The 26,919-nt window shown below is 43.5% G+C and overlaps 1 protein-coding gene across 3 annotated transcripts in view; it reads right to left on the bottom strand.

The window, feature by feature from the left end:
* Mtmr12 (myotubularin related protein 12) overlaps positions 1-26,919 on the bottom strand; it is a 68,464-nt gene that overhangs the window by 32,030 nt on the left and 9,515 nt on the right. For 2 of the 3 annotated variants that reach the window (XM_085676618.2, XM_085676619.2), the window contains exons 2-6: positions 9,515-9,575; positions 7,057-7,202; positions 6,044-6,116; positions 3,982-4,112; positions 2,154-2,244 (exon numbers count right to left, since the gene is read on the bottom strand). In XM_085676618.2, coding sequence (XP_085532744.2) covers positions 2,154-2,244; positions 3,982-4,112; positions 6,044-6,116; positions 7,057-7,202; positions 9,515-9,575 — 502 coding nt within the window. Of the gene's footprint in view, positions 1-2,153; positions 2,245-3,981; positions 4,113-6,043; positions 6,117-7,056; positions 7,203-9,514; positions 9,576-26,919 lie in introns of those variants that run through there. The other variant, XM_048429674.3, reaches the window with a different exon arrangement.

Below are 26,919 nucleotides of genomic sequence, written 5' to 3'. Positions count from 1 at the left end.
CATAGATCGGATGGATTTAACAGCTATCTACAAAATATTCTGCTTGGTAAAAACAGACCACACCTTATTTTCGGCAGCCTGTGAAGTGATTCTAAAATTAGCCATATATACTCTATGCTGCAAAGCAGGTCTTAGAAAATACAAAAAACAAAAAACAAAAAAAAAACTGAGATTGTTTCTAGTGCCTCATCAGATCACAGTGAGTAAAACTAGAAATCAACAGCAACAGAAACCACAAACACTAAGAGACTAGACAATACACTCAAGTGGCCAGTGGGCAATTGAAGAAATCAGAGAAAAATTAAAAAACACAGGCTGGGGAGATGGTTCCATCAGTAAAATGCCTTCCTTATAAGCAAAAGAACCTGAACATGATCCCCACAGCACATATTAGAAAAAAAGGATGATGAGGAAGAGAAGAGTAAAGCATATAAAAACTAAAAATATGTGTGCACTGGTAGGCCTGGCACATTCTCTCTTATCAAGCCAGACAACTGAAGTGCATTTCTTATGAACAAATGTCCTGTGCCCACAAAACATTTTTCTCTCTTTACTTTAAACTTTAAATGGCATCCTCAAGAATCTTAAATAATCTCAAGTATATTTATGTAGAAAAAAGAACCCAGAGACAAATAGGGTTATTTTAAATTGTCTCAATTTTGTTTTTTTCTCAATAGTTACACATTTCCAGTATAACATTGCTTTTACTGCTTTTCAGTTCATAACAATTCAAGTCCACTTGTGTGTGTACACTCACCAATGCATACACATATGGGCACCAGAGGCTGACTTCAGGTATCTTCCTCTACTGTTCTCTGACTCATTTTTGAGGCAGAGTTCCTCACTGAGCCTAGTCCTGGCTCTTTTGCGAAACTGGCCGACCAGAAAGCTCCCACAATCTATCTGTTTCTGCCACCAGCGCTGGGGTTCCAGCCATGTACCCCTGAACCTGTCTTTTACATGGATGCCAGGGATTCAAACTCAAGTCCTCAGGCCTGCACAGCAGACACTTTTACACACCAAGCCATCTCTCTTGATTTTACTTTCCATAAGTTCCACGAAACAATTCATTACAACATGAAAGCAAACAGACCTAGAAGGTCAGCTAAGCAAAGAACACAGGAAAAGAAAACTCGCCAGGTGATGGTGATCCATGTCTTTAACCCCAGTACTCGGGAGACAGAGGCAGGCAGATCTCTGAGTTTGAAGCCAGCCTGGCCTATAAGAGCTAGTTCTAGGACAGGCTCCAAAAGCTACAGCAAAACCCTGTCTCAAAAAACCAAAAAAATCAAAAAAAAAAAAGAAAAAAGAAAGAAAACTCCTAAATGAATCATGTGTTGAATGCTTGTACCCAAATGTATGTCATTTGGGTAGTGTCCTGGCTAGTTTTAGGTCAAGTTGACACACGCTACATTCATTTGAATGGAGAGAACCTCAATTGATAAAATGCTTCCATAAGATCAGGCTGGAAGGATTTTCTTAATTAGTGATTAATGATGGCAGGACCAGCCCACTGTGGGTGGTGCCATCCCTGGGCTGGTAGTCCTAGGTCTATAAGAGAGCAGGCTGAACAGGGCATGGGAAGCAAGCCAGTAAGTAAAGCACCTCCATGGCCTTTGCATCAGTTTGAGTTCCTTTCTTGACTTCCTTCAATGATGGACTATGATGTGGAAGTGTAAGACAAATAAACCCTTTCCTCCCCAGCTTGCTTTTGGTCGTGGTGTTTCATCACAACAATGGTAACCTAAGACGGGGAGGATGCAGACACTGGGAAGCAGGTCACTAGGGTGTACCTTTGAAAGTTATGTCTGGTTTCTGTTTCCTTCTTTTTCTAGTTCCTGTTTGTCACCATGAGATGAACAACCTCCCCTTCCACAGGCACATGGACCTAGCAACCATAAAATGAACCCTCTCAGACAGTGAATCCTTCTTCCCTTTTCTGACAGATATTTGGTCACAGTGATACAAACTCACTAAACAGGGTTTCCCCTCCTGATCACAGGGGAGAATAGAAAAAAACCTTCGGGGGTGGGGACACTGCTAGAAATCCCCAGCATTCAGTAAGACTCAGCTTGGGCTATAGGGAGAGACAGAACCAAAGATGAGTGGAAGAATCTTGACTACTCAGCAACAACAGCTCAAAAGAGACTTACCTGTGCTGTGCACAGCAGCTGCATAGGAAAACAGAAACAGTCTTTTCAGCAGTTTAGGAGTTTGAGTATGATGGATTATGCCACTGACAATCTAGAGAAGAAAGGACCAATGGATATTGTTATGCTTCTGATAGGTCAACGCTAAGAAAGGTAGGTGCCAACTTTGTTCTCTATCACACTAATGTGATCTGGGAAGCTATTCTGTATATGTATTGCTTTTATTGCAGGGCAGAACAGAGCTAGGTGGGAAAACCAACTGAATGCTGGGAGACAGAAGGCAGAGTCAGGGAGATACCATGGGAGACAGACACTGGATGGAACCTTGCCAGTAACTCACAGCCATCTGGCCATATACAGAATAATAGAAATGGGTTAAATTAGATGTAAGAGCTAGCCAATAAGAAGCTAGAGCTTATAGACCAAGCAGTGATTTAATAAATACAGTTTCTGTGTGGTTATTTCGAGTCTGGACAGCCGGGAACAAACAAGCAGCCTCCTACAACATTAATGGGCTCTGGGGATAGCATAACCCTTGCTGAACTTCAGTCTATGATTTAGCTCTTGAAATAATGCCAGAGCAACAGAATACTATTTTGTCACACTTTCTAAGAGCTTTGAATGTCTAGGGAAAATTTACAACACAATCTAATTTCCCAAAAACCAAGAGTTAAAAATCTCAACTGCCTTATAAGGTCAGCTCCAAATATCCAACATGTCCAAGACTCACAAGTAAAATAGACAATAAGGAAGACACTTAGCTGATTCACTTGTGGATGCTGCAGACAATAAAGGAAAAGGCTAGACATGTAGCCCAGTTAGGAATATGCTTGCCTAGCATGCACAAAGTCCTAGTAGCACATGCTTATAGTCCCAGCACTCAGGAGGAAGGAGGAGAATCAAAGCTTCAAGGTCATTCCCAGCAACAGAGAGCATTTAAGGCCAGCCTGGGCTACACAAGACCTTATCTCAAAAGGAAAAAAAAGAAATCTGTCGCTGTGCTCTCTATCTGTCTATGGTGTTAATTAACAGTATGTTTGGATAAATAATTAAAATAATTGTTCAAAAGCAAATGTTTTGTTTCTCGGGGAATTTTATCTAGCTATAGCATTTTTTGCCTGCTTACAATAGGTATCATGATCACATTCATTATTCTAACTGAACTACCATACTATTTAAAGAAAATTAGAGCATTACCTAAAGTGTGCATAATTCATTGCAGATAAGACAGTATAAACAAATTAGCATCTTGCTGGGCTTTCCCTGATGTGCGTACCATGAGAGGAGCAAGTCTGAGACCTTCCCTATCTCAGCAAGAAAAACCTTGGAAATTATAAGGAATCGTAGCAAACTGGTACAGCCATTTCCTGATTGCAATTTGTGTGTCTACCAGGAAATGATGCTTAGTCTTTACAGGTGCATCTGATGAACTGACTTTGCTCATGGAACATCTGCTGTTTCGTAGAGGCAAACACACAGATTCTCAGGAGTTGGCACTCCTGTGGTAGACAAACTCTAGGGGAAGATCAGCCTTAGCTGCCTTTTCCTCCCCAAGCAGACCCTGACCTCACTCATCACCTCCCACTCACCCCTTAGTAGTTCTAGGTAACCAGCACTATGAACTGAAGGACTCAAGGTTACACATGCCAAAAGTCAAACCAGTCATGCTTGTCCCAACTATCTCTCACACATTAATCCAAGAATGAGATTGCTGCTGACTTCAGCTTCAGAGTGAAAGGCTTCCTTCCACCTTCAGGCAATATAAGCAAAACCTAGTCAGTGGGGGGAATCCTGATGGGAAATAAACCTAAAAACAGATGTAACTAGTTACCCTTTTGACTTCCTCTTCCTTTGTGTACCTCAGACAAAAGTGTAGCACCCGCAGATCTTTGCAGTGGATAATAAGCTTCTCTGGGTATTTCTTCAGTTGGTCAAACAGAGGCTTCTTTTTCTCATCAAACACTAAGGATCAAAGACAAAATCATGAGTAGAAATGACTGTTATACAGCAACAAATTAACACTAAAGGAACAGGTAGACTGTCAGCTTCTAAGGATGGAAGTCACTCCCAAACGTATTCTTTTTTTTTTTTTTTTGCAGTGCAGTTCTGGCTGTTCTGGATCTAAGTTTATAGATCAGACTGGCCTCAAACTCTGAGATCCACTTGCCTCTACCTCCAAAGTGCTGGGATTAAAGGTGTGTGCCACCACATCGGAAATCGGGCTTCCAGCAGGATTCTTTATTCCTCTGGAGTAAGCCTAAGACTCAAATGAACAGACTAGACTCCACCAGTCTAAAAAAAAAAGCCCAGCTCTGATGGGCCTGAGAGACAGCTCAGCAGCTATGAGCACTTCCTGATCTTCCAGAGGACCAGGGTTCAGTTCCCAGGATCCATGTTAGGCAGTTCACAATGGCCTATAACTCCAAAGCAGGGAACTTTTGAACTCTGTTCATGCAAACATGCACACACACACACACACACACACACACACACACACACACACAATAAATCTTGAGACCAGGGAGATAGCTCAGTGGCTAAGAGCACTTACAGCTCTTGCAGAAGACAGGGTTGGTTTCCAGCACACTCATGGAGGGAGGCTAACAACCATCTGTAACTCCAGTTCCAGGAGATCCCACACCCTCTTTGGTCTCCTCAGGAACCAGGCATGTATGCGGTGCACATATATAGACAAACACTCATAAGATTTAAAAATAAGTAGACACTTAAAAGGGGAAAGCTGCAAAACTGCAAAAGTCGCACTCATAAAGGATGGAAGGAACAGTGCTGGGGATATACTTTCACACTAGCCAACTCCTACACTGATGGCTAGAGTCCCTCTTGACATTTCCATCCATGTTCCAGAGCCTGAACTCACTACTGGTGTTGAGAATACCATAGGTGGCTGAACAATTTCTGAAAATGTCCTAAACTCCAAAATGGAAAACAAAAAACAGAGTGAGGCTTGGAAGGACAATCTTATTAAGTTGACAAAAAAGATATCCTTAATGTTATACAAGTTTTTTTTTGCAATGTTAAACAAGTTTTTTTGTTCGTTTTTTTGTTTTGTTTTGAGACAAGACTTCTGTCCTGGAACTCACTCTATAAATTAGGGTAGCTTCCAACTCAAATCCACCTTCGTCTCTGCCTTCTGGGATTGAAGGTGTGCACCATCACACCCGGTTCAAGTTTTTCTTTTCTTCTTTTTTTTTTTAAGTTTTTTTTCTTTAAATTTTCATTGTGTATACTGACTGATCATGGTGCTATGTTTTCTAAGGACACTGTCATACAAGCATTTAATGTATGTCAAGCATATGCCCATTACCTACATACAGTGAACCTTAACTGATCAACACCTACCAGGGAACAGTTTTGTGTGTTAGGAAAAGCAGGCTTCAGGCTAGGTGTGGTGGCTTGCACCTGAAAACCCAGCACTTGGGAGCAAGAGCCGGAGGCAAGAAAATCAGAAGTCTGAGGCTAGTGGGCTACATTAAATCAAACAACCAAGCAAACAAAACACTGTCTTACCACACCCCCCAAAAACAAGGTGAGTCAGTAAGTAAAGGGCCTCCCCACTAAGCCTGATGACCTGAGTCTGATCCCCAGGACGCACGGGGAGAAGCTCCTGCATGCTGTCTTCTGATCTCCACATGCACACCCACACAAGTATATACACTAACACACAAATCTTAACAGAAAAAAGAATGAGATAGAGAGAAGAGGATGCAAGCCCAGCTTGGTTCATCTCAAACCAAGTAACCCATGCTGCACTTACCATTCCCAAAGCTGTTTTCCACAAGGTAACTTAAGAAGCACAGTTGAACAGACTGTAAGATATCGTTATTGCTGTATGTTCTGAGGCAAGCAACGCAACAAAGGAAGGAGACACTCACCTCCATAAATCTGATCCACACAGTGAAGGGGAACATCATTTTCTCCTACTATCTTATTCTTAAACTGAGTTTCCTAAAAAGAAAAAAAAAATCAAAAGGAAATAACTGTGACTCCTTTCAATGAACTCGGACATTCATAGCAAAGCAAATATTCTCCACTTTACAGAGAGAAATGAAGAAAGGCATCTCCCTCAGGTCCCCAAGTAAAGGGATGCTGCAGTACATGAGAGAAAATCCCGTGAGCACCAGCTGTTTCAACTCAGGGAGAACACGCCACTTCTGTGCCACTGAAAACCAAGTGTACAACTGACAGGTTAGCACTTCTGCACACAGTGCAGGCAGACGGAGACAAAGCTACCTGGGCAGTTTTGGGGAAGCAGCTGGAAAGTAAAGTATTTGGCAAAAGCTGTGTTTGCTCAGAAGTAGGAGTCAAGCCCTGCAGTAGACAGTGGTGCAGGAGGCCAGCCTGGGAAGTAGCAACAGTGCTGCTTTATACGAAGCACAGGGATCCAGGGCACTGCCACATGGGGAACAGGCAGGGTCCAGTGGGCTTCCCACTTGGGTGCAGCACTGTCCCTCCTCTACCGCTCCCCCCTAAGGAGACACAAGTCTCAAACAACACTGCAACTAGATTCAGATCAAACAGAAACAACCCAAGCTCAAAAGTCCCACTCCAGACCTAAGTGCCCAAATCTGTGAAAGAGCTTAGCAGAGGGAACATGAGAAACTGTACATGGGAGAGGCTGTTGCAACGAGTGACTCACACTGTGCTGAATTCAGAAGAAATCGGGGAAAGTTGATGAAGTCAACTTAGAGGGGCAAAAGCAAGCAAGTAGGAAGTACAGGTGGTGATTTCTAGGTCCTCCTAGTGGAGGGAGCCCCTGAAGGGCCAGAGCAGACCACTAGCGGGAGGGCCTGTCCTTCGCTTGGGCTGGGAGGAGAAAGCTGCAGGGACAGCACCGGAGTCACGGCTGCACCTTCCCTGCCACTCTGCAGACGCAGCTCATACGTACACCGCCGTTAACCAAGGCTGAGTCGTTATCCCCCAGGAAGGAAATCTTGAAGTCAGTGCAGACCAGTCTCCCATAGACACCGCGCTGACAGGAATCTTCCTGCACATACTTCAGGACTGTGCTGGCTTCACAAAGCAGTTGTTCACCTGATGGAAACCAAAGTGAGCTCTTCTCAGAGGCCTCAGGGAAGGCCCAGAGCTGCAAGCACCAGGACAAGCACCAGTACAGCACAGAACTCGGCAGCAACACACTCCAGAGCAGGCAGAGCCAAATGGCTCAGAGAGGGTCATGCTGGGATTTCTCCGACCACTCATGAGCTCAAGCTTCTTCTCTCTCCTTTGTTTGGAAACAGGATCTCACTATATTACACAGAGATTCATTGACTAGCCTGGGCTGGCCTAAACTCACAATTATCCTCCTGCCTCTGCCTCCCAAGTGCTGGGATTAGAGTTGTGCCCCTTTGCCCTGACTTTCAGCAACCTTCTGTAGTGCAGATCTTGGTGTTTTTATTACTTTGACCCAGCAGGTGCCCCACAACAGGGATCCTGGAAGTGGAGCAAAGGTAGGCAGGGTGGTCAGCAGGGTCTGGATTCGGAACTCAGCCCCATTTTCTGTGTAAGCCAGGGCTTCTGTGCAGCTTCCTCAGACGACAGAGGTGCTGGCTCATTTTGGAGGATGAGAGGGAAAAGGAGGTCATAAGATGGGGAGGGGGCATAGTCTCTCTTTCTTAGTTCAAAGCATTTCCTCTCAATGTGCCACCTCCCCTGCTCCATCTGCAAGGACCCAGCCCACATTAGAAGCTATAGTTCCTGAAGACAGATTCCACAGTCAGAAATCACCAGGGCTGGACCTAGGTGAGCACCTCTGCTCCCTAGAAGAGAAAAATCTGCTGGCACTTGGGTGAGGACAGGAAGAGAAGGACATAAAGGAAATTAAGAGTGTTGGTGGAGGCTGCTCGTTTGTTCCCGGCCACCCAGACCCAAAATAATCACTCAGAAACTATTTTAATTGCAATATTATTTGGCCAATAGCTTAAGTATATTGCTAGCTAGCTCTTATATCTTAAATTAACTCATTTCCATTATTTTATATTTTACCATAAGGCTTATGATTTACCGGTAAAGTTCCCAGGCATCTGACTCCTTCCATGGCGTCTACATGGTGTCTCTCTGACTTTGCCTACTCTCTCTATATATGTTTTCTAACCTGGCTATATTCTGTTAAGCCATTGGACAAAAGCAGCTTCTTTATTCACTAATCAATAAAAGAAACACATATACAGAAGGACTTCCCACCACCATAAGAGAGCCAACTTAGCAACAACAACAAAGGAATTTTTTTGTCATTTAATAGATAACCATCTTCCCCCCTCAGGGCTTCCCTCTGGTTTTCTTCACCCTTGAATTTACTTGTTGGCTAAAAATTCGTTTAATCTAGTTTTAAAGAATAATATCAGGCCAGTGGTGGCACACACCTTTAATCCCAGCAGAAGCAGGCAGATCCTTAAGGCCAGCCTGGTCTACAAACTAAGTTCTAGGACAACCAGGGCTATACAGAAACTCTGCCTTGGGAGGGGGACAAAAAGGTAATAAAAAGTTAGATATCCTTGTTACAGGAAAACACACATTATAAGAAAAACAAAAACCTTTTGGAACTGGATGCAATATGCACATCTGGGAGCCCAGTATTCAGGAGAGGGAGGCAGAAGGGTCACAAGTCCCAGGTCAGCCCAAGCTCTAGGAAACCTAGTTTCAAAATAAACAAAACATTTATAAAAAGAAAGGATTTTTATACAGCTGGCAACATTTTCCACGTAAGAAGGAGCTATACTACCAAGAGGTTTCTGTTCTTGAACTCAGAAGTGATTAAAACTTAACTGAGAGTTGGCCACTCTCCTGTCTCAAAAACAGTCAACCAACCCAGGCTCCTTCATAATGAATGACTTCAAAGCAGAGCCCCGGTAACTCTGCCAGCCCTAGTATCTCTGGTACCTGTGCTGAAATACACCAGCAGACAGTCAGGTGAGGCCCCCACCGCCAGTGCTGGGAGGCCCAGGCAGCTGTGAGAGCTGAGAGCAACTATGGTTAGAGGCAGCAAGAAGGACATGCAGACTATCAGATTCTTCCAGGGTCTAGGATTTTCTTTATTGGAGACCAGAAATACTAGACAAAACCAAGTGGGACACCCTCAAAAAGGCTTCACTGGCTTGTGAATGAAGTGAGAATTTCCCATCAGGTTGGGGGAAAGGAAAACAAGGAAATTCTTTCCAAATGTTGTAACCCCTGGGTCAGGTGTGTAGCTACTGAAGATCTTGACATCTTTGTTATGATACATCATCATCACTGTTATGTGCCAGAGCATGAAAAACAAAGGAGTTTATAATAGCAACACTAGAGATGACATCATCTATCTTTGGCCTTAAGCTATAGGTGAGATATGATGTTAACATGACTGTTACCTGGCAACAAGTGAAGAGTGACTTCCTTCTCTGTTACTTCCTTTTCATTTGTGTGAATTTCCTAAAAACAAATAAACAAATAAATACAAGAGCAAAAGGTCACAATTTTCTTTGCTTACAGGCTCAAATTAACAATAAATTAACATCCCAAATACATATTAAACTATCACCTAAGCTCAAGAAGTTTGACTTAATAAGCTATTGTTATTACATTTATTTATTTGTTGAGTGTGTATAGAGATGCACGCACAGGCATGTGTCACAGCGCGCGCGTGTGTGTGCGTGTGTGTGTGTGTGTGTGTGTGTGTGTGCTCGCACATGTAGATCAGAGAACAACTGGAGGGAGTAGGATTTCCCCTTCTACATGTAAGTCCCAGATCTTTAGGCTTGGTAGCAAGTACGTTTACCCACCAAACTATATCACTGACCTTTAACAAGCCACTTTTAAATACACGTTTAGGGGCTGGAGCTGTCACCTAACATGTATAAATTCCCAGCATATGAAACAAAAGCAAACAAACAAACAAAAAACAGGATGTGGAGCGATGACTCCTTTAGTAAAGTACTTGCTACACAAGCATGGGGACCTAAACTCAGTCGCCAACACTCACATAAAAGCTAGACACAGCAACATGCACCCTCAAAGCAGAGACAAGACAGCCCTGAGGCTTACTGGCTAGTTGTCTAACCAAACAGGTAAGCCCCAGGCTCAGTGAGAGACTGCCTCAAAAATCTCCAAAAAGAACATGGAAGACAACTAAAGAAGACACCCAATGCTAAATGTGACCTCCACAAGCACACATATGCACATGTACCTGCATATATTTATACATATACAAATAGGATGTAGCAGAAAATGTCTGAAAAAACAGCACTTAGGAGGGGGCAGGAGGATCAAGAAGTTCAGGGTCATTCTTGGCTATATAGCAAATATGAGGCCAGCCTGGGCTAATGAGACTCTGTCTTAAAAAACAAAAACAGAGCCATGTGGTGGCAGTGCACACCTTTAATCCCAGCACTTGCGAGGCTAGGACAGGCAAATCCCCAAGGCCAGCCTGGTCTACAGAACTAGTTCCAGGAGAGTCAGAGCTAGCTACACAGAGAAACCTTGTAAAACAAGGACAACAAGAACAGCAACAATAATAGGACAGAATGGTTCAGTGTAAAAGCACTTGCTACCCATTCTGATGGCCTGATCATGTGGCTGCTGTGGAATAATCCTCTTATACACTGTAAAGATTTGTCACTCGAAACAGCTTAAATAAAAATGCTGATTAGCCAGCAGCCAGGCAAGTATAGGTGGGACAACCAAACTAAGGATGATGGGAAGGAGAAGGGACAAGTGAGGAGTCACCAGCCAGATGTGAACATGCCATGCTAGTAATAAAAGTACCGCCACATGCGAGAGCGTAAATAAGGAATAAGAGTTAACTTAAAGTGTGAGAGTATTAAGCGTGAGCTATTGGCTGAGCATTTATAAGGAAGAGTAAGCCTCTGAGTCAATTATTTGGGAAGTGGCTGCCAGTTATGTGGGAACAGGCAGGCAGAAGAGAAATGCCCAATCACATGTAGCAAAAATGAACTAACCCCACCAAGTTGTACTCTTTCTTATTAATGCCATCACATGAAAAAAACACACAAATAAACAAACAAACAAACAAACTTATATTTTTATACAAAAACGAAAGACGAGGTATGGTGACCCTAACTGTATGCATAGCATTTGGAAAGTTGAGACAGGGAGCAGGAGTTTAAGGTTATCACTGACTACAGAGTGAGTTCCAGGTCAACCTGGGCTACAAAAAACCCTGTGTCAAAAAACAATAAAACATGTGTGTGTGTGTGTGCGTGTGTGTGCGTGTGTGTGTGTATAATATTTTTTTAAAAAAATAAAAGTGGACAGAAAATTTCAGTAAGTTTTAGTGATAGTCAACATATTAAACTAAGTTTTAAGATTTATATCTACTAGTTGTCCAAGCAGAAAGGCAGAGGTAAACATCCCTTATAGGAAGAAATAAGTTAAAATGACACCTAGGCAAAGAAACATAACTCAGATACAGAGTCAGGAAAAAATAGGAGACATGTCAGAGAATGAGATCTTCTCCCTCCAAAGAAAATCAAGGGTTGAAAGCAAGAGAGATCAAGTCTTCTTAGGAAAATAATAATCTATCTATAAAAGACAAACAGAGGAACACAGGACAGTATGTACTCTGTACAGATTCAACTACTCTATGTAGCACACTAGGTTAGGACTCAATGAAGACACCTGTAATATCCACTATCCATGACAAGTTACTTAAAACCAGAAGATGTTATCAAGAGTTGCAATCACTTCTAATGGAGAACCAAGGCCTAGCTCAATGTCAGTAACTATAACTCAGGTCCCTCTATTTTGTGCTCAGCATTTACTGGCTATTCAAGGATAATTAGAAAACTTTAATGAGTAATGTTTGCAAAGTGACGGCGCAAATACTTGCTAACATAACAAGAGTCTAAGTCTCCTAGTGAAGTCTATAAGCCATATAAGAAGAAAGTATTCCTACCAAAATACCTAACCTCAAACACACCTGGAATCCAAGGCTTGAGAGACAGAGGGATTTGTACATTTGGAACAGCATGAATTACACAATAAAGTTTAGGCCAGCCTGGGCTACAGAGTGAGACCCAGCCAAGGACAGATGACTAGAAGAGGGAAGGGAAGGAAGGAAGGAGGAAAGGAAAAATTCAGGCTGGTGGTGGAAGCCTGTGGTCCTGGTCACTCATTAGGACAGAGAAACACAATAAATGACACCATGGGGATAATGTAATCAGTCAGTTCCTGATTGGAAAATACTAAACGGCACAGCAGTTTGGTAAGCAAATAAACTGGGCTTATTTAATGTTATGTAGGTAAAAGGCTATGGGTAGAATAAGAGTCTGACTGTGATAACCCAGACTAAAACACAGCATCAGAATAAATGTGGGTGTGGCCGAGGCAGTGGGAGGGCAGTCAGCCGTCTAAAGAGACAGTGCTCAGTGCTGCTGCTTCCCTCAGAGAACCCTTTCAAGGCAGTCTATTTCAGAGGAGAATATGATTCCATCCAGGAGATGCCGCAACCTGGGGACAAGCTGCTCAAACTTAGGGTGTGTTAGGAGTCTGGGGAGCCTGTTAGGGGAGGCTGAGCAAGCTATTCATGTACATACATGTACAGATGAGTATTTGGTAATTTAGCAGTTTTCACTCAGAGTTTCCATTCTCCATCACAGAGGAAGAAATACATTAAGACACGATTACTTGTCAGGTCCCATCATCCTTCTCTGAAGAGAGCAAAGGGAATCTCTAAATTCTATCGGCTGATGAAAACTGTAGCGTTGGCCTTGACTAGTGCTTAGAATCCAGTCCAAACACAGGCCAGCTGGGCCAGGGCTACCCTGCTCTTACATCAGCGGAAGTATCCTGCCTTTATAAATATATACTGTGGAGCCCAGGTTGGCCTTGAACTCAGGATCTCTTGCTTCAGCCTTCTGAGTACAGGGATTACTGATGTACACCACTATGCCAGGTGTGAAATTCTTTCTTTAAATTCCAAAATCAATATCATTCAGAAAAGTATGTAGTATACTGTCTAATCCCAAACTCCCTAGATGAGGCAGGCTGAACAAATAAATAATAACAAACAAAAAATAAAGTAAATAAGTAAACAAATGAGTAAATAAATAAAATAACCCAGTCTCTTGGAAGGACACACTTCCCCGTTAACTGCAATGGGAACTCACGAGAAGCTTGATTTTTACAAACACAGGCTAATCACTTTATCTTTCCTATTAAGGTCTCTGCAGGGCTCAAAGATGGTGATCAAGATGGCAGCTTCACCTGCAGACTTGAAGACTAGGCCACAAGCACGGTGAAGTAGAGGAAGCTATTCTGCAGATAGTGAGACACATGAAAAGGTTGCAGGAGATGGGGGAGATACAGGTATGGTTCTCAGAAGCTGACAGTTCTTTGAGTCATACCTGTGTTGCTACAACCAATTCCCTTGCTAGCATGCATTTATCATAGTGAAATTCTGTTTATTGCCAAAGATGCTGACTCTGGTGAATCTCCTAACAATGAGAAATCAGAGGTGACTAGACTCATATCACCAACACATCAGTGTTACAGTGTTCTTCAGAGCCACGGGATGAGGGTCTGATGTCACAGCCACCACCTCAGGAGATTGGCAAAGAGACAAAAGAAGCACCTATAGCCTCAAATAGGTGAGGCTCAGGAGGGGTGAGGATAAATGGGCCCCAGCCAGTGAAGCCCTCACAGGCCCTGACATTATTCTGCTGGTACTGATGCTGCTTGAACAGCTTTCCTTGGTTCAAGCAGCATCACATTCCCATCACGACTGAGTGCAGACAGGTACATCCTCTCCTACCCCAACACACACCAGGCAGAAAACCACTTTAAAAACTTAAAACCCCATAGGTTTTTCAGTACTCAGTGACTGAGACAGGACGATCATCGGTTTGATGCCAGTCTGGGCAAACAAAAAGCAAGATTATAAAAATCTTAAAACTTAACAAAGACTGAAGAAATGGGCAGTGGTGGAACATGCCTTTAATCCCAGCTCTTGGGAGGCAGAGACATCCGGAGCTGAGAGTCTGAGGCCAGCCTGGTCTACAGAGTGAGTTCCAAGACAGCCAGGGCTGTTACACAGAGAAACCCTGTCTCGACAAACAAACAAACAAACAGAAGAGATTAGGTGTGGTAGTACATGCTTGCAATCCCAATGGTGGGGAGGTTAAGCCAACAAGATCCCCTCATGCATCAGACAGATTAGCTTCAGACCAGAAAGAGATGCTATCCAAAAACACAAGAGATGAAACGACACTGATTGACTTCTGGCCTCTACTGACAGAACACTGAATAAAAATTCTACATTGTTCTTAACCCAGTTGTTTCCAAACTAAATCCTGTATGTATTCATATATACATAGACACATGTATACATGTTTAATTTTCTTAAAGGAAAATATAGTATACTCTTAAGGTAGATGAAGTGTGTAATTACACAGGACAGTCATTTCTAGAAGACAGGTCATTTAAATGAATCCTTGATAAGCGCTGGAACCAGGCAACGAAGGAAAAACAGGCGCATGTAGTCCAGCATGGAAAACAGTACCAAATCCCTTTATAATACACTGTGAAGGATGCTCACATCAGGCCCTGCTACAGGACTGCGGGAGCAAGCAAGGCATCCAATTGCAGGGAGACCGACAAACGAGGAGAAAGAAAACAGACTGGCAAGCATTCTTCTGAGAAATGACAAATGAGAGCATCAGCAGATAGACAATGCAGAGAAGATACAAACAGTGGCAGGTGACACCCTGAGAGGTGAGAAACAGGCTGGGGCTGGACAGCTTAAAGGAATTTGTGTACCATCTTAAGGGATTTGGGCTTTATCCCATGGGCAACAAGAGACAAGGGAGGTAAAGGAGTAAACGGAGCATGTAGTACTCACCATCTACAATAAATGTCATTCAAGAGAAAGCACAGGGCTGAGCCAGGAGCACAACTGGACTGTAGCTGATAAGGACAAGTGTCCTGCTCTCAGAGAAGAATCCAAAGGGAAGAGATGAAGAGCTGAACTGCCTGTCTTGTGACACCAGTATTCAAAGAGCCTGTGCAAGTGTCAAGTCATGTCATGGAGGTCAGTCTCAGTATCCGCATCCAGAAGGGAGGTGCAGTGCTTTGGCTAGGTTATAGCTCAGTGGTAGGCCTCACTTAACATGAGAACTTGGGTTCAAGCCCCAGCAATTAAAACAAAGAAACAAAGAAGGGGAAGAGGAGAAAAGAAACTGAAAAGGAAGACCCCTAGAGGAAGACCCACTGTCTCCATTCAGAAGCAGGTCACAGCTAACATGGTGTTCAAAGAACGCTGTCAGCCATGGAGAACTCTTCCTGGAGTAAGGAAGAGGCTGGGCTTAGTACAACCTTTCATTTTAAAAGCACTCACTTCTTCCTTGGGATAATTTAAATACATTTTAATACTGGTACCAAGCTGCTAACTGAAAATCCATCTTGTTTCAACCTTGGGAAAACCCAAAAGCAACAAAGTCACCCAGGAGCCACATATTTTATGAAGCATTTGGCGATTTCAACACCAGAAGAGCAGAGCCGAAAAGCCAACAGATTCCTAACCTGCTCAACTTCCTACCGAAACTGCCACTATTCATCAACACTTCCTCTGCGTTGGAGCCAGGAAAGGAAAGGTCAGAGCACGGAAAGACAAGGTTGCTGCTGCTGAAGACAATCTCATCACCAAGTATAATGTGGGATTCTGTATGTTGTTAATACCATTGGTAAATAAAGAAACTGCCTTGGCCTGTTGATAGGGCAGAACTTAGTTAGGTGGGGAAAATTAAACAATGCTGGGAGAAAGGAGGCAGAGTAGGGAGAAGCCATGGAGCTGATGGAGACAGACTTGCTGACACTTTGCTGGTAGGCCATGACCTAGTGATGATGCACAGATTAATAGAAATGGGTTAAATTAAGATGTAAGAGTTAGCCAATAAGAAGCTAGAGCTAATGGGCCAAGCAGTGATTTAAATAATATGGTTTCTGTGTGATTATTTTGGAGCTGAGCAGCCAGGAATCAACAAGCAGCCTTCCCCTTACAACACAAGTATATGCAAGTCTTTGTGTCCAATGACGCTAAACTGACTACACCAACACCCTGTTCATCCCACATCTCAATCACACAGCTACCTCACCTACTTGGAATGCTGCCAAAAGTCATAAGCCCTGAGCAGCAATAATGAATGAGCAGTACTTTGCACTTAATGACAAAGTGCTCCCTAGTCAGCCTGACAGACTGACCTGCATGCTTTAACTAACAATAACAGCCAACAATAATTTTTTTCTTAGCATAGCCATAATCTCCATTCACCTCACAACCCACAACTTTCTCCATTTCACAGACGAGAAACTGTAGCTTAAAGAGGATCAGCAATCAAGCTTCAGAGGAAAATGGGGCATCAACCTGGGCTAGAAGAGACCCTAGCTCAAAGAAAATCTCACATGTGCATCTTCCTCCCAACCATGCCGTGTTCTGCAGAGGCATAAGCTTTTATCTCCATTAGCACACCCCTTGGACAAAGGACCACAGGCTGCGCAATGTGACCTTTACCAATACATGAATTATGAGTTACTACACCACAACCCAGTAGACATTATGGACTCAGAGTTGTTCAATCTTTGGATAACGGTCTCCAGTTCTCTTTCAAAGTGAGCACAAGGCCAGCCTCACTGGGAAAGGTGAATGAAGACTAGTGTTTCTTGAGTCACAAGCACATGGTTTGTTTAAAGGGCTGTGTATTTATTAGCTCACTTACTCCTCACAGCAACACTCTGAAACAATCGTCATACTCTAGAATATCTCCTTTGCAGATGGAGGCACCAACTGGTATATGAACAGTAGAATTCGTGCTCAGGTATCTATCCTCACCTATTCTGTGCTCTTGAAAAATGCCACAATGTGGGCTGGAGAGATGGCTCAGTGGTTAAGAGCATTGCCTGCTCTTCCAAAGGTCCTGAGTTCAATTCCCGGCAACCACATGGTGGCTCACAACCATCTGCAATGAGGTCTGGTGCCCTCTTCTGGCCTGCAGACATACACACAGACAGAATATTGTATACATAACAAATAAATACATGAATAAATAAATATTTAAAAAATAAAAATTAAAAAAAATGCCACAATGTCTCTTGAATCAAAAGGAGAAATAGCATGTAGCATGAACAATAAAATCAGAGATAGATATTAGGGTTCAAGATGAAGATCAGAAAAGCAAAGCAGTCAACCACTACAGAGACCTTTTATCTCCACCAAATCTTCAGACCAAAGGGCGAGATCCTATCTCCACAAAATCTCAGACTCCAAACTCCGGTGTGCTCCTGTCTCTTTCCCTTTATATTTCCCTCTCTGACCAGTCATATCACTCCTATCTCCACCTTCCTAGTGCTGGGATTAAAGGCATGAGCCACCACTATCTAGATCTGTTTCTGGTTTGTGTAGCCCAGGGTAGCCTTGAACTCACAGAGATCCATCTGCTTCTGTCTCCCAAATCCTGGGATTAAAGGTGTGTGCCACTACTTCATGGCTTCTAGTAGCTTAGCTTTGCATTCTGATCTTCATGCAGGCTTTATTCATTAAAATACAAATTAAGTATCACTGCAATGGAAGGAAAAAGAAGACAGGATGATCAAATCACTCTTAGTCCCACTTGAAGTCAGATCAAAGCAAGTGCCACAGAGAATGCCCACAGAAGCTGAATGTGCGGCACATGCCTGTAATCTCAGCACTTGGAAGGTAGACAGGTTCAGGAGTTCAAGGCCTCGGCTATCCACAGTTAGTTGAAGGCCAGCTGGGACTACATGAGACCACCCTGTCTTCAAAAAAAATGGGTGGTGGGCAAAGAGAAAGCCTCAAAGATACTGATGGAAAAGAATGACCTGCTGTATTAGTCAAATACTAAAGAAAATCAAGGGAGAATTTATTTACATTACCCACAGTTTGGTGTTAATCCATCACAGCAGGAAGGCAGAGCAGAGCAGAGCAGAGGAGATCACACAATGATGGACAAGAAACAGAGAGAACAGTAAATACTACAAGGAACCAGGGTAAGATCTAGCCCTCAAGAACACACCCCCAGCGACCTATTTGTTTCAACTAGTTCCAACTTCCTGTCTTCCACCACCTCCCAGAATGCCATCATATAAGTCTATCTAGGGGTCATCCACTGATTGGGTCAGAGCCCTAGGATTAACTGACTCTAGAAACTTTTCACTAACACACCCAAAGTGAGCTTTACTAAACTCCTCAGCATTTCTTAATCCACTTAAACTGAACCAAAATTAACCATCACACTTACTCGACACAAGTAATGAACCAAAATGACACTGGCCAGAAATATGGGGGAAAAAAAATCTTGAGCTTCATTCACACCAGCTGACAGAGTTATTCCTTAGGATTTACTCTGTCGGGTAAAGCATCAGTCTCTTGGTTGCCATCCCAACTCTGGAGAGTTCATGGGAATCATGGTTCACTGTGCTACAACCCTAACTAACACAGCTGTGTTAGTTTGGGCAAGATGATGCTTCCCTTCCAGAGCACACAGCCTAAACGTAATCCTAAGAGTACCCTTTACACCTTCTCCAAACACCCTCAACATCCAATCTAACAGCAATTATATCAATATCACCTACTGAAGACACCCACAATCCATGTTCCTCTCCTTTGTCTACCAGCACCATCCTAATAGAGGTGTTCTCATCTCTTACCCACAACACTGCAATAACTTTTCAATTAGGCTGCTTGCATCTGCTTTCTTTCTAATCCATTTTCCACCTTCAAGTAGGAATGATCTCTTCAAAACACAGCCTGCTGTGGCTTAGGTACTGGATAAGGGCAATATTGTCTTGAGACTATGAAGCCCTGTTTAACCTGGCCCATAGCTACTTGACCTCCTACCATTTTCTCATCACTATATTAGGTACTCAGTCTTCGCTCAGCCTCCTCTATCTCCCTCACACCCTCTCATCCGGAGTTGTCTCCACAGGCATTTCCTCTTGCTTTGAATGCCTTCCTATCCCTCTTTGGTACTAAGAATTTTTTTGTGTGTGTAGCTCAGTGCAAGATCATTTCCTCAGGGAAACCTTTTCTGTTGCCAAGTTCTTCCAGCCCACTGTATCTCCTCTCCTATAATTATCTATCTCCATGGAGTCAATAAGTCCTTTGGGGCAAGTCTTTGTCCTCAGAATCTAATCCAGCTCTGATACACAGTAAATACTCAAAGATTCAGCTAAACTAGTTAATAATTAAAAGTAGACTTCACACTTCTTACTTATATTTTATTTTTTAATTTCCAGTGAAAGTAGAATTAATTCCAGCACTTAGGAGGGAGAGGCAAGCATATCCCTGTGAGTTTGAGGCCAGCCTGGTCTACAGAGCAAGGTAGTGAACAGCCAGGGCTACACAAAGAAACCCTGTCTGGGGATGGGGGGGAGAGTAGTTTAAAAAAGAAACAACAGCTAGGTGTGATCGTTAGTATGGCTGGCATCATCAAATGCTCTAACCATGGCACTAATCCAGTCTGTCACTCATGACGGCCATCCAGAAGAATTTCTAGGGTGGCCTCCATGGAACATATGTGGCATCATTTCAGGATCTCACAACCAGTTTATCCAGTAGACAATGAACCAACACCTCTCTAGTAGCCTTGTTCTTTGGATGATGGAAGCTTTTAATCCATCTTGGTTTCTAAGATGGGCCCAGGATTCTTCTTATGCCTCTGCACCCTCTGTCACACTATCCACCAATTCTGACAGCCCATCAGCTGTGTAATCAGCAAATGGTGACCATCTTATTCCTATAGCTGTGAACATAAAATTCCTCACAGAAAATAAATAATTTCTCACTGACCTTGTTATTATGGTTGTTTAATAATCAAACAGAAATGGCTCTACTGGTTAAAATGACAGACTTTTCAAAAGCTAATCCATTTCAAAGAAAAAATTTCAACTCATATGAAAGTTACAAATGGCCCATGTTCTCTGCCCTGCACCTGTCACTTTTCCATTGAAATAGAGACAAAGTTTGCTATTGTGGTATAAAAGAAAAAGCAAAACACTGTTGTCACTGGGGTCACAGTATGTCTGGGCTCTTAAAGCTCTCAGTGGCATGAACTCAATTAGAATGGGGGCAAGACACAAACGAAGAGCAGTTCTGCCACAGTGGCAGGATCCGAGCTGGGCTTTCTTCATTTCCAATTTCAATGCCCATCTCAGTGCTTTGGGGTATTCTTTCTGTTTTAATTTAAAAACAGGATAAGGGCTTGAAAAATAAGTCTGCTAGTTTCCGAAGCTTTTCTTCCTCAGATCAAAAGGAGTGAGCTGCATCTGTTCCGGGTCCCACTGCGAGAATCAACAGTTCCTAAGGGCCTGCAGCTGCCAGTACCCCATCATTCAAGATGCCCACCGATGCTCAATCAGAAGCATGCCCTTTCTAGCAACATCTATGCCAGACAAGACCTTCAGACCTGTCACCCAAAGGAGACATAACCGCCCATAGTTGTCAATTTGATCTCTCCTTGGATCTGTTTCTGAGGAGTGACCCCCAAAATCACAGAGCTCCAGTAAGAATGAGTCAGTACTTCATGCTGCATGTCTGATAACAGAGTTCCAAAATGAATATCTCTAATATGTAGCAACTCATTTCAACAAAAACTGAGTGTCCTAAATACCAACTGCTGGGGATAAAAACAAATAAACTGGAGCTGTGGAAATTGCTCAGTGATGAAAGCACTTGCCATGCAAGGATGAGAATTGGCATTTGGATCCCCAGAACCCACCTAAAGTACTAGGGGGGTGTGGAGGACCACCTTTCATTCTAGCCTTGGAAGATGGGAATGGGATCTCTTGAGCAAGCTGGCTAGCAAGGCTGGCTGAACTGGTGAGCCCTTCTGTCTTGATGAATAAGATGGAAGAAAAATTGGGGATAATTCTCATCAACCTCGGTCCGACACATACACCCACATGCATACTCACACACATGTGCCTACTAACATGCAAATATGCATAAAACCATGTCCTAGCTAGGATTACTATTGCTATGATGAAACACAATGACCAAAAATAACTTGGGGAAGAAGGAATTTATTTGGCTTACACTTCCACATCACTGCTCATCACTGAAGGAAGTCAGGGAAGGAACCTGATGCAGAGGCCATGGAGGAGTGCCGCTTACTGGAACTCCATGTATTCTCCATGGCTTGCTTTCTTATAGACCCAGAGCCTCCAGCCCAGGGGTGGCACCACTCACAGTGGGCTGGGCCCTCCCACATCAATCACTAATTAAGAAAATGCCTTACAGGCTCGTCTACAACCAGGTCTTATGGAGGCATTGTCTCAAGTGAGGTTCCCATCTCTCAAATGGCTCTAGCTTGTCTAAAGCTGATATAAAACTAGTCAGCACAACACACTAAAAAAAAACAAAAATAATTTTTAAAAAGGAGAAAAAGATGAATCAACGTTTATTGTGAAATTCAGACAAAAAAATCATTGGCTCCTTGGATATTTGAGGCAATAGTTACTAAAAGCCACAAAAAAATCTATCTGCACATTTTATTTAATTTTCATGATTCTTAATTACCCTGACTGTTCTCATTGTTCAGATTAAAAAAAAAAAAGACTGAGCCAGGAAAAATATAGTGAACCTTTAGCCTCAGGTAAACAACTAAAGTTGTGTGTGCTCTTACCTTCAATCCAACCTGCCTCTGTCTGCGGACATCTTCTCCAGGATGCTGCCTCTGCCCCTCAACACTCATACTCTTAACTCAACAGCCATCCCTCCTGATCCCTCTAGTCCAAGCACAGAAGACACAGGGTCGACACAGTGCACAGTCTCTACCTCTTTAGAGAACACCATGTCCAACACCACAGCAGCACAACCTGAGTGCTAGAGTAGGGAAGGTACCAGGTACAAGGGAACACAGCAAAACACCTAACCACATTCAGAAAGGGCCCAGCATCTCAGAGCCCAGAAAGACCTCCGCATCAGACCGTGTAGTTGATGACCTTGTACTTTGATTCTCCTGCCTCTGCCTCCAGAGATCACAGATGTGTACTCTAACACACTTGGTTTCAGAAAGGGATTAAAGAAGACAGCAACCCTCAGAAAAATGTCATTATCCTGAGACATGAGCAATGGGTAGAGAGGTTAGTTGTATGTAGAATGGCCAACACTCTTATTCATATCCCTTTGACCAGAAGGCCTTCATGCCTCTCCACGAGCCCTGCACTCCCTAGACGAGCACTCCCATTAACTGGTCTCCTGGATGATGATTCACCCAGCTCTTCATACAAGATCTGTTGTCAGAGCTCCATATCTAGATATCAACAGCCCCATGGACACTCACACTGCAGTATCCCTCAGTCCTTCCAACTCACATTTCAAAGCCAACTTATCACCACACCCATCCCTTACACTTATGAAGCTGCCTCCTGTGGGAGCTGGATAACTGGACAAACCACTCCAGGAACCAGGAGGTCATTTTCTAACTGCTGCCTGTTCCTCAGGTCCCAAGCTCTGTTTTCATAGACTATCCAGCTCAGCCCTCCCCTATTGCTCTCTTATTTAGGCCACCATCCTCTGTCACCTGGCATGCTTCTATGACTACCAAGTCTTACTGCCTCTGTGTGACCCCCGCCCCATGCATGTACTAAGACCACCCCATACATACAGGTCTCCAGCCCTGTCTATCCAATCCACTATCCACACATCCTCTCCTTTGTAGAGATATCCCTGATCCAGCCTTCCTCTCAAGACTGACAAGGGGCCCTCTTCTGGATGCCCAAGACACTCTACACTTCTGTTACAGTGCTTCCCATACTTAACTGCAGTTATCTCTTACCTAGTCTGTCTTGCTAAGAAATGATGGCAACTCAGGGCTTAGACTGTACCTTCATAGGTTTTTACCTTCAGTTCCTACCTTGACAGAGAACAAATTGGCATGAAAGCCTACCGAAAGAGCATATACATCAAAATGTACAGAAACATGTACTTCTCCGGTAAGTCTTCAGTGCTAGGAAGGTTACTTAAAGAATAAAATAACAGTTCCACTAGAAATTCCTAAGTGCTAGAGTTAGGCTCTAGATTGTCCACCAAAGAAAGTTCCTTGTTAAAGGTCTGACTGATGGTCTGGCGCTATTGGGAGGTGATGGAACCCTGAAGCGACATGGTGCAGTGGAAGTCTAGGGCTTCTCTCAATGCAGATGATGGGGCCCTGGTCCCTTCTGCCATGAGGTCAGTTTTGTGCCATCACACACTCCTACCACGATGTGCTACCCATCTCAGAAAAAAACAAGGTTAACGAATCAGGGACTAGACCCTCCAAACACATAAGCCAAATAGACCTCAGCTCCTTACTGTCCAGATAATTAAAAATTACCGCAGGAATCTAGTACAATGGCAGAAAGCTAACACACTGTGCAGGTGGCTAGTGCCAGATATTGTCAAGCTGCTCTCTGACCTGACCTCTTGGAACATAGTCTAGTTTCTCTATTCTAGAGAACAGGGGCACATTCAAGTTCAAATTTTAAACACAAGTTTTCCCACTGATGATACAGACCAGAGCCTAGATGAATCCACAATCGCCAATTCTAGGGAGCTAGGTTCTTCCTGGAGGTGCTTGTAGAAGGACTGGCTCCCTCAGAGCCAGTCTTACTGGGCGACTCATTCCTGAACCTCCCAATTCAAAGAGCAGGACAGGGTAATGGCTTTGCTACTGATCACAGCTCTCCTCTACTAGCTATATACACTGCTTCTGGCCATTGCAGGCACCAAGTACTTTGTTTGATAAGAAGCCAACAGAAGAGCATCTAAAAACAGATAGGTAGACAGACAGACATGCAATAAGAGACAACTGACAATTTGTCTGGTTCAAGGTAACAACACCACACAGATAACTACATACCTGGTCTTTAAGGACTCTCCTGTTCAGTTTCAGCCAGAGATATCTTCATCTAAGAGGCTAGCTGGAGACTAGCATTCCAGACTAAGCATCTATTGCCTATAAACATTTGAATGCAATTTTTGATGTTTACAATGTCCACTCATAGATGCCTTGTTTATGTCATTTACTTTTACATATGTGTCCAACTTTTTGACATTGACATTGTCATCTACAAATGTGCTGAACAGCATTTACAATTATCCTGGAACACAGCGAGTGTGCTCCAAGTTAGACACACCAGTGAGTGTAAGGAATTTTCACTCCCACTTTACAGAGAAGGTCAATAAAACTTTAAAAGGGTAAGTAATGACCTCCAAGGTTCCCACAGCTAAAGTGATGAAGTTAGGGTTCATCTCACACACACACACACACACACACACACACATTCCAGGCATCTAACAAGTCACTAGCTTAACAACTAACAAGCTCCTCTAAACGATGCTTCCCCACAGGTGTCTTCTGAAGTACTATCCTAGAGCTGGTGGCCTCATCCACCACGATCTTTCTGAAGTCACCAGAATTCAACAAGACCAGTGAGAAAGTGGCTCAAGTGCTCGATCTCAAGGGGCTTCTGACTCTGCTGGAAAACAGACACACAGCAATTAATATGTAAAACAGAAGAGCAGTCAACCGCACCAACAAGATCCAGAGCTGTCTGCATTCTCCACCACAGGTGAAAAGAAGGGGAGATGCTGCCTAGAATAAAGACTGCAGACCACAGTGTTCCGGAAGGGGCTAAGCACTGCCCCTCCAAGAGCTTTACAAACTGCACCTCACCTTCTTCTCTTCTCTCTCTGAGTTTCTCATTTGGTTGCATTTGAAACTGCAGTAAGAAAGTCCCTCAAATTCTAAAGTTAAAAAAAGTCTGCCTTCCCAATACATGACCTTCCCCATCCCTGGGGCACATCTGAATCTCTTGATTTTGTTGTTGCTGTTTTTTTATTTTGTATATCTGAGTCTCAAAAGAATCCCTGATGGCACATTCCTTTAAACCCACAATCAGGAGGCAGAAACAGGCAGATCTCTGAGTTCAATGCCAACTTTGTCTACAGAGGAGTTCTAGGGCAGCCAGGACTACACAGAGAAACCCTGCCATAAAAACAAAACAAAACACCCTCTAAATCAGGAAATTTAATTCTCTCAAACCAGGAAACGAGACCTTGGGTCTCAGAGAACAGAAACAGCCACAGCGCAGATCCCCAAAGCCAAGACAGCCTTTCTTATCAAAACCACAAGTGGGTAGGGTTCTGAGAGAGCCTTACTTAGTCTTAGATGTAGGTGAGTGTAAAGGCTGGACAAACAGGGCTCTAAGGTGGGAAGTGGAAGCTGCACTAGACAGGGCCCCTCCTGCTGGGTCGTGCAGATTTCAAGGCAGTACAGACAGGAAGCAGAAGAAGCTCTAGACAGGGAGGGTGCTAATACAAATGAAGACACTGTCACTGAGGTGCCACAAAGGGTACTCTGTGGTGGCTGTGACTGCCTATTACAGGCTAGTGAGGGAAAGAAGAGTGTACTGGCAGAAACCTGAGAGGCTGACTTCAGAGAAGGAAACCAAGCTAAACTGGATCAGTGCAAGACTTCTCATGCTGCTCCAATCCCAGGTCTTCCCCAAAGCCTTGGACACGATACTGATGCAGAAGGACATCAAAGAAACTCTGAACTCCTGTGAAAAGGCACAGGTACAGGCAGGGAAGCCTGGGTGGCCACAGTGGATGGTATACTCCCAGTAGAGACAAGGTACCCGTCAGGTCCTGATCTGGGTCTATATGGTTTCTTTCTTCTCCTCTTCAAAACAAGTCTTCAAGAAAGACAGCTATACAAATTTTATAGTAAGAAGTCTCAAAGAAGGAACAGTCCTAGGTCTAAGATCACTATCAAGTGGCTGAATCCGAACAGGAAACCTACAGAATCATGGGCTTATCCACAGTATGAGGACACCTCCTTCCCATCCACTTCCTCTTCAGTTCAGAAAAGGCAAATATGTACACAAGTACACAAGCAGTCACACGCACTCTCACACACACAACTGCAGTTTCTGGGGTAGTGAGGAATAACTATAATTAACAATATAGGCCTGGGGATATAGCCCAGTGTTAGCACACTTGTGTAACATGAGTGAGACCCAGGTTCAATATCAGCACCAAAAACATAAAAACTAAACAAAAACAATTAACAGCATCTATCAAATATTGTGTTACCAGCTTTCAATGAATCACTTCATGTAAGACTAACAGCACTCTTTTGAACTACACAGTATTATTATTATTATTCCCACTCATAGTTCAGAAAATTGAGGCTCGTGGATGCTAATATGTGGAAAGTAACGAAGGCCCTGTCTGGATGTGCACAAGTGCTGGAAGAAAGGTGACAGGTGGCAGTACTGGGCTGACACTGCTTTATAGCCTAAGCTAAGGGATGTGATTAACAGCAGCTGCAGAGACATATGGCACTGCCTTCTGCGGCTCACTCCCCATCATCTTCCCCGGAACTGCTCCACACTGCTTAAAGAACCGGGAGAAGTTAAAAGCCTTGGAGCGAGGGGCAAATAGAGTTTGCCTGTTGGCTTGTTAAGAGTCAAGCTGACCTGGTGGTAAGGAATCCTTCCCAAATTGGAAACGCTCCTGCAGATTTACCCCCTTTTCACTGCCATGCAGAGATGTGTGTGCTTGTGGAAGATGTGGACAGATGCCCAACCACACATTCCCAATACACCTGTAAGCTTTCAAGCTGTCCCTTATCTGCCTGTCTTATTAGCCCCCCTCCTTCCCACATCAAATCCCACTGTATACCTGACCTTTCCAAGTCCCAGCAGCCTTCACAGAAGTCCAGTGCTTTGCAAAGACCTTCCTCTACACTGGGCATGCCTT

The sequence above is a fragment of the Myodes glareolus genome, chromosome 15 (assembly GCF_982192425.1).
Source record: "Myodes glareolus chromosome 15, mMyoGla1.1, whole genome shotgun sequence".
NCBI classification, from domain to species: Eukaryota; Metazoa; Chordata; class Mammalia; order Rodentia; family Cricetidae; genus Myodes; species Myodes glareolus.
The sequence above is the reverse complement of the archived record's forward strand: the minus strand, read 5'-3'. Positions and strand labels throughout refer to the sequence as shown.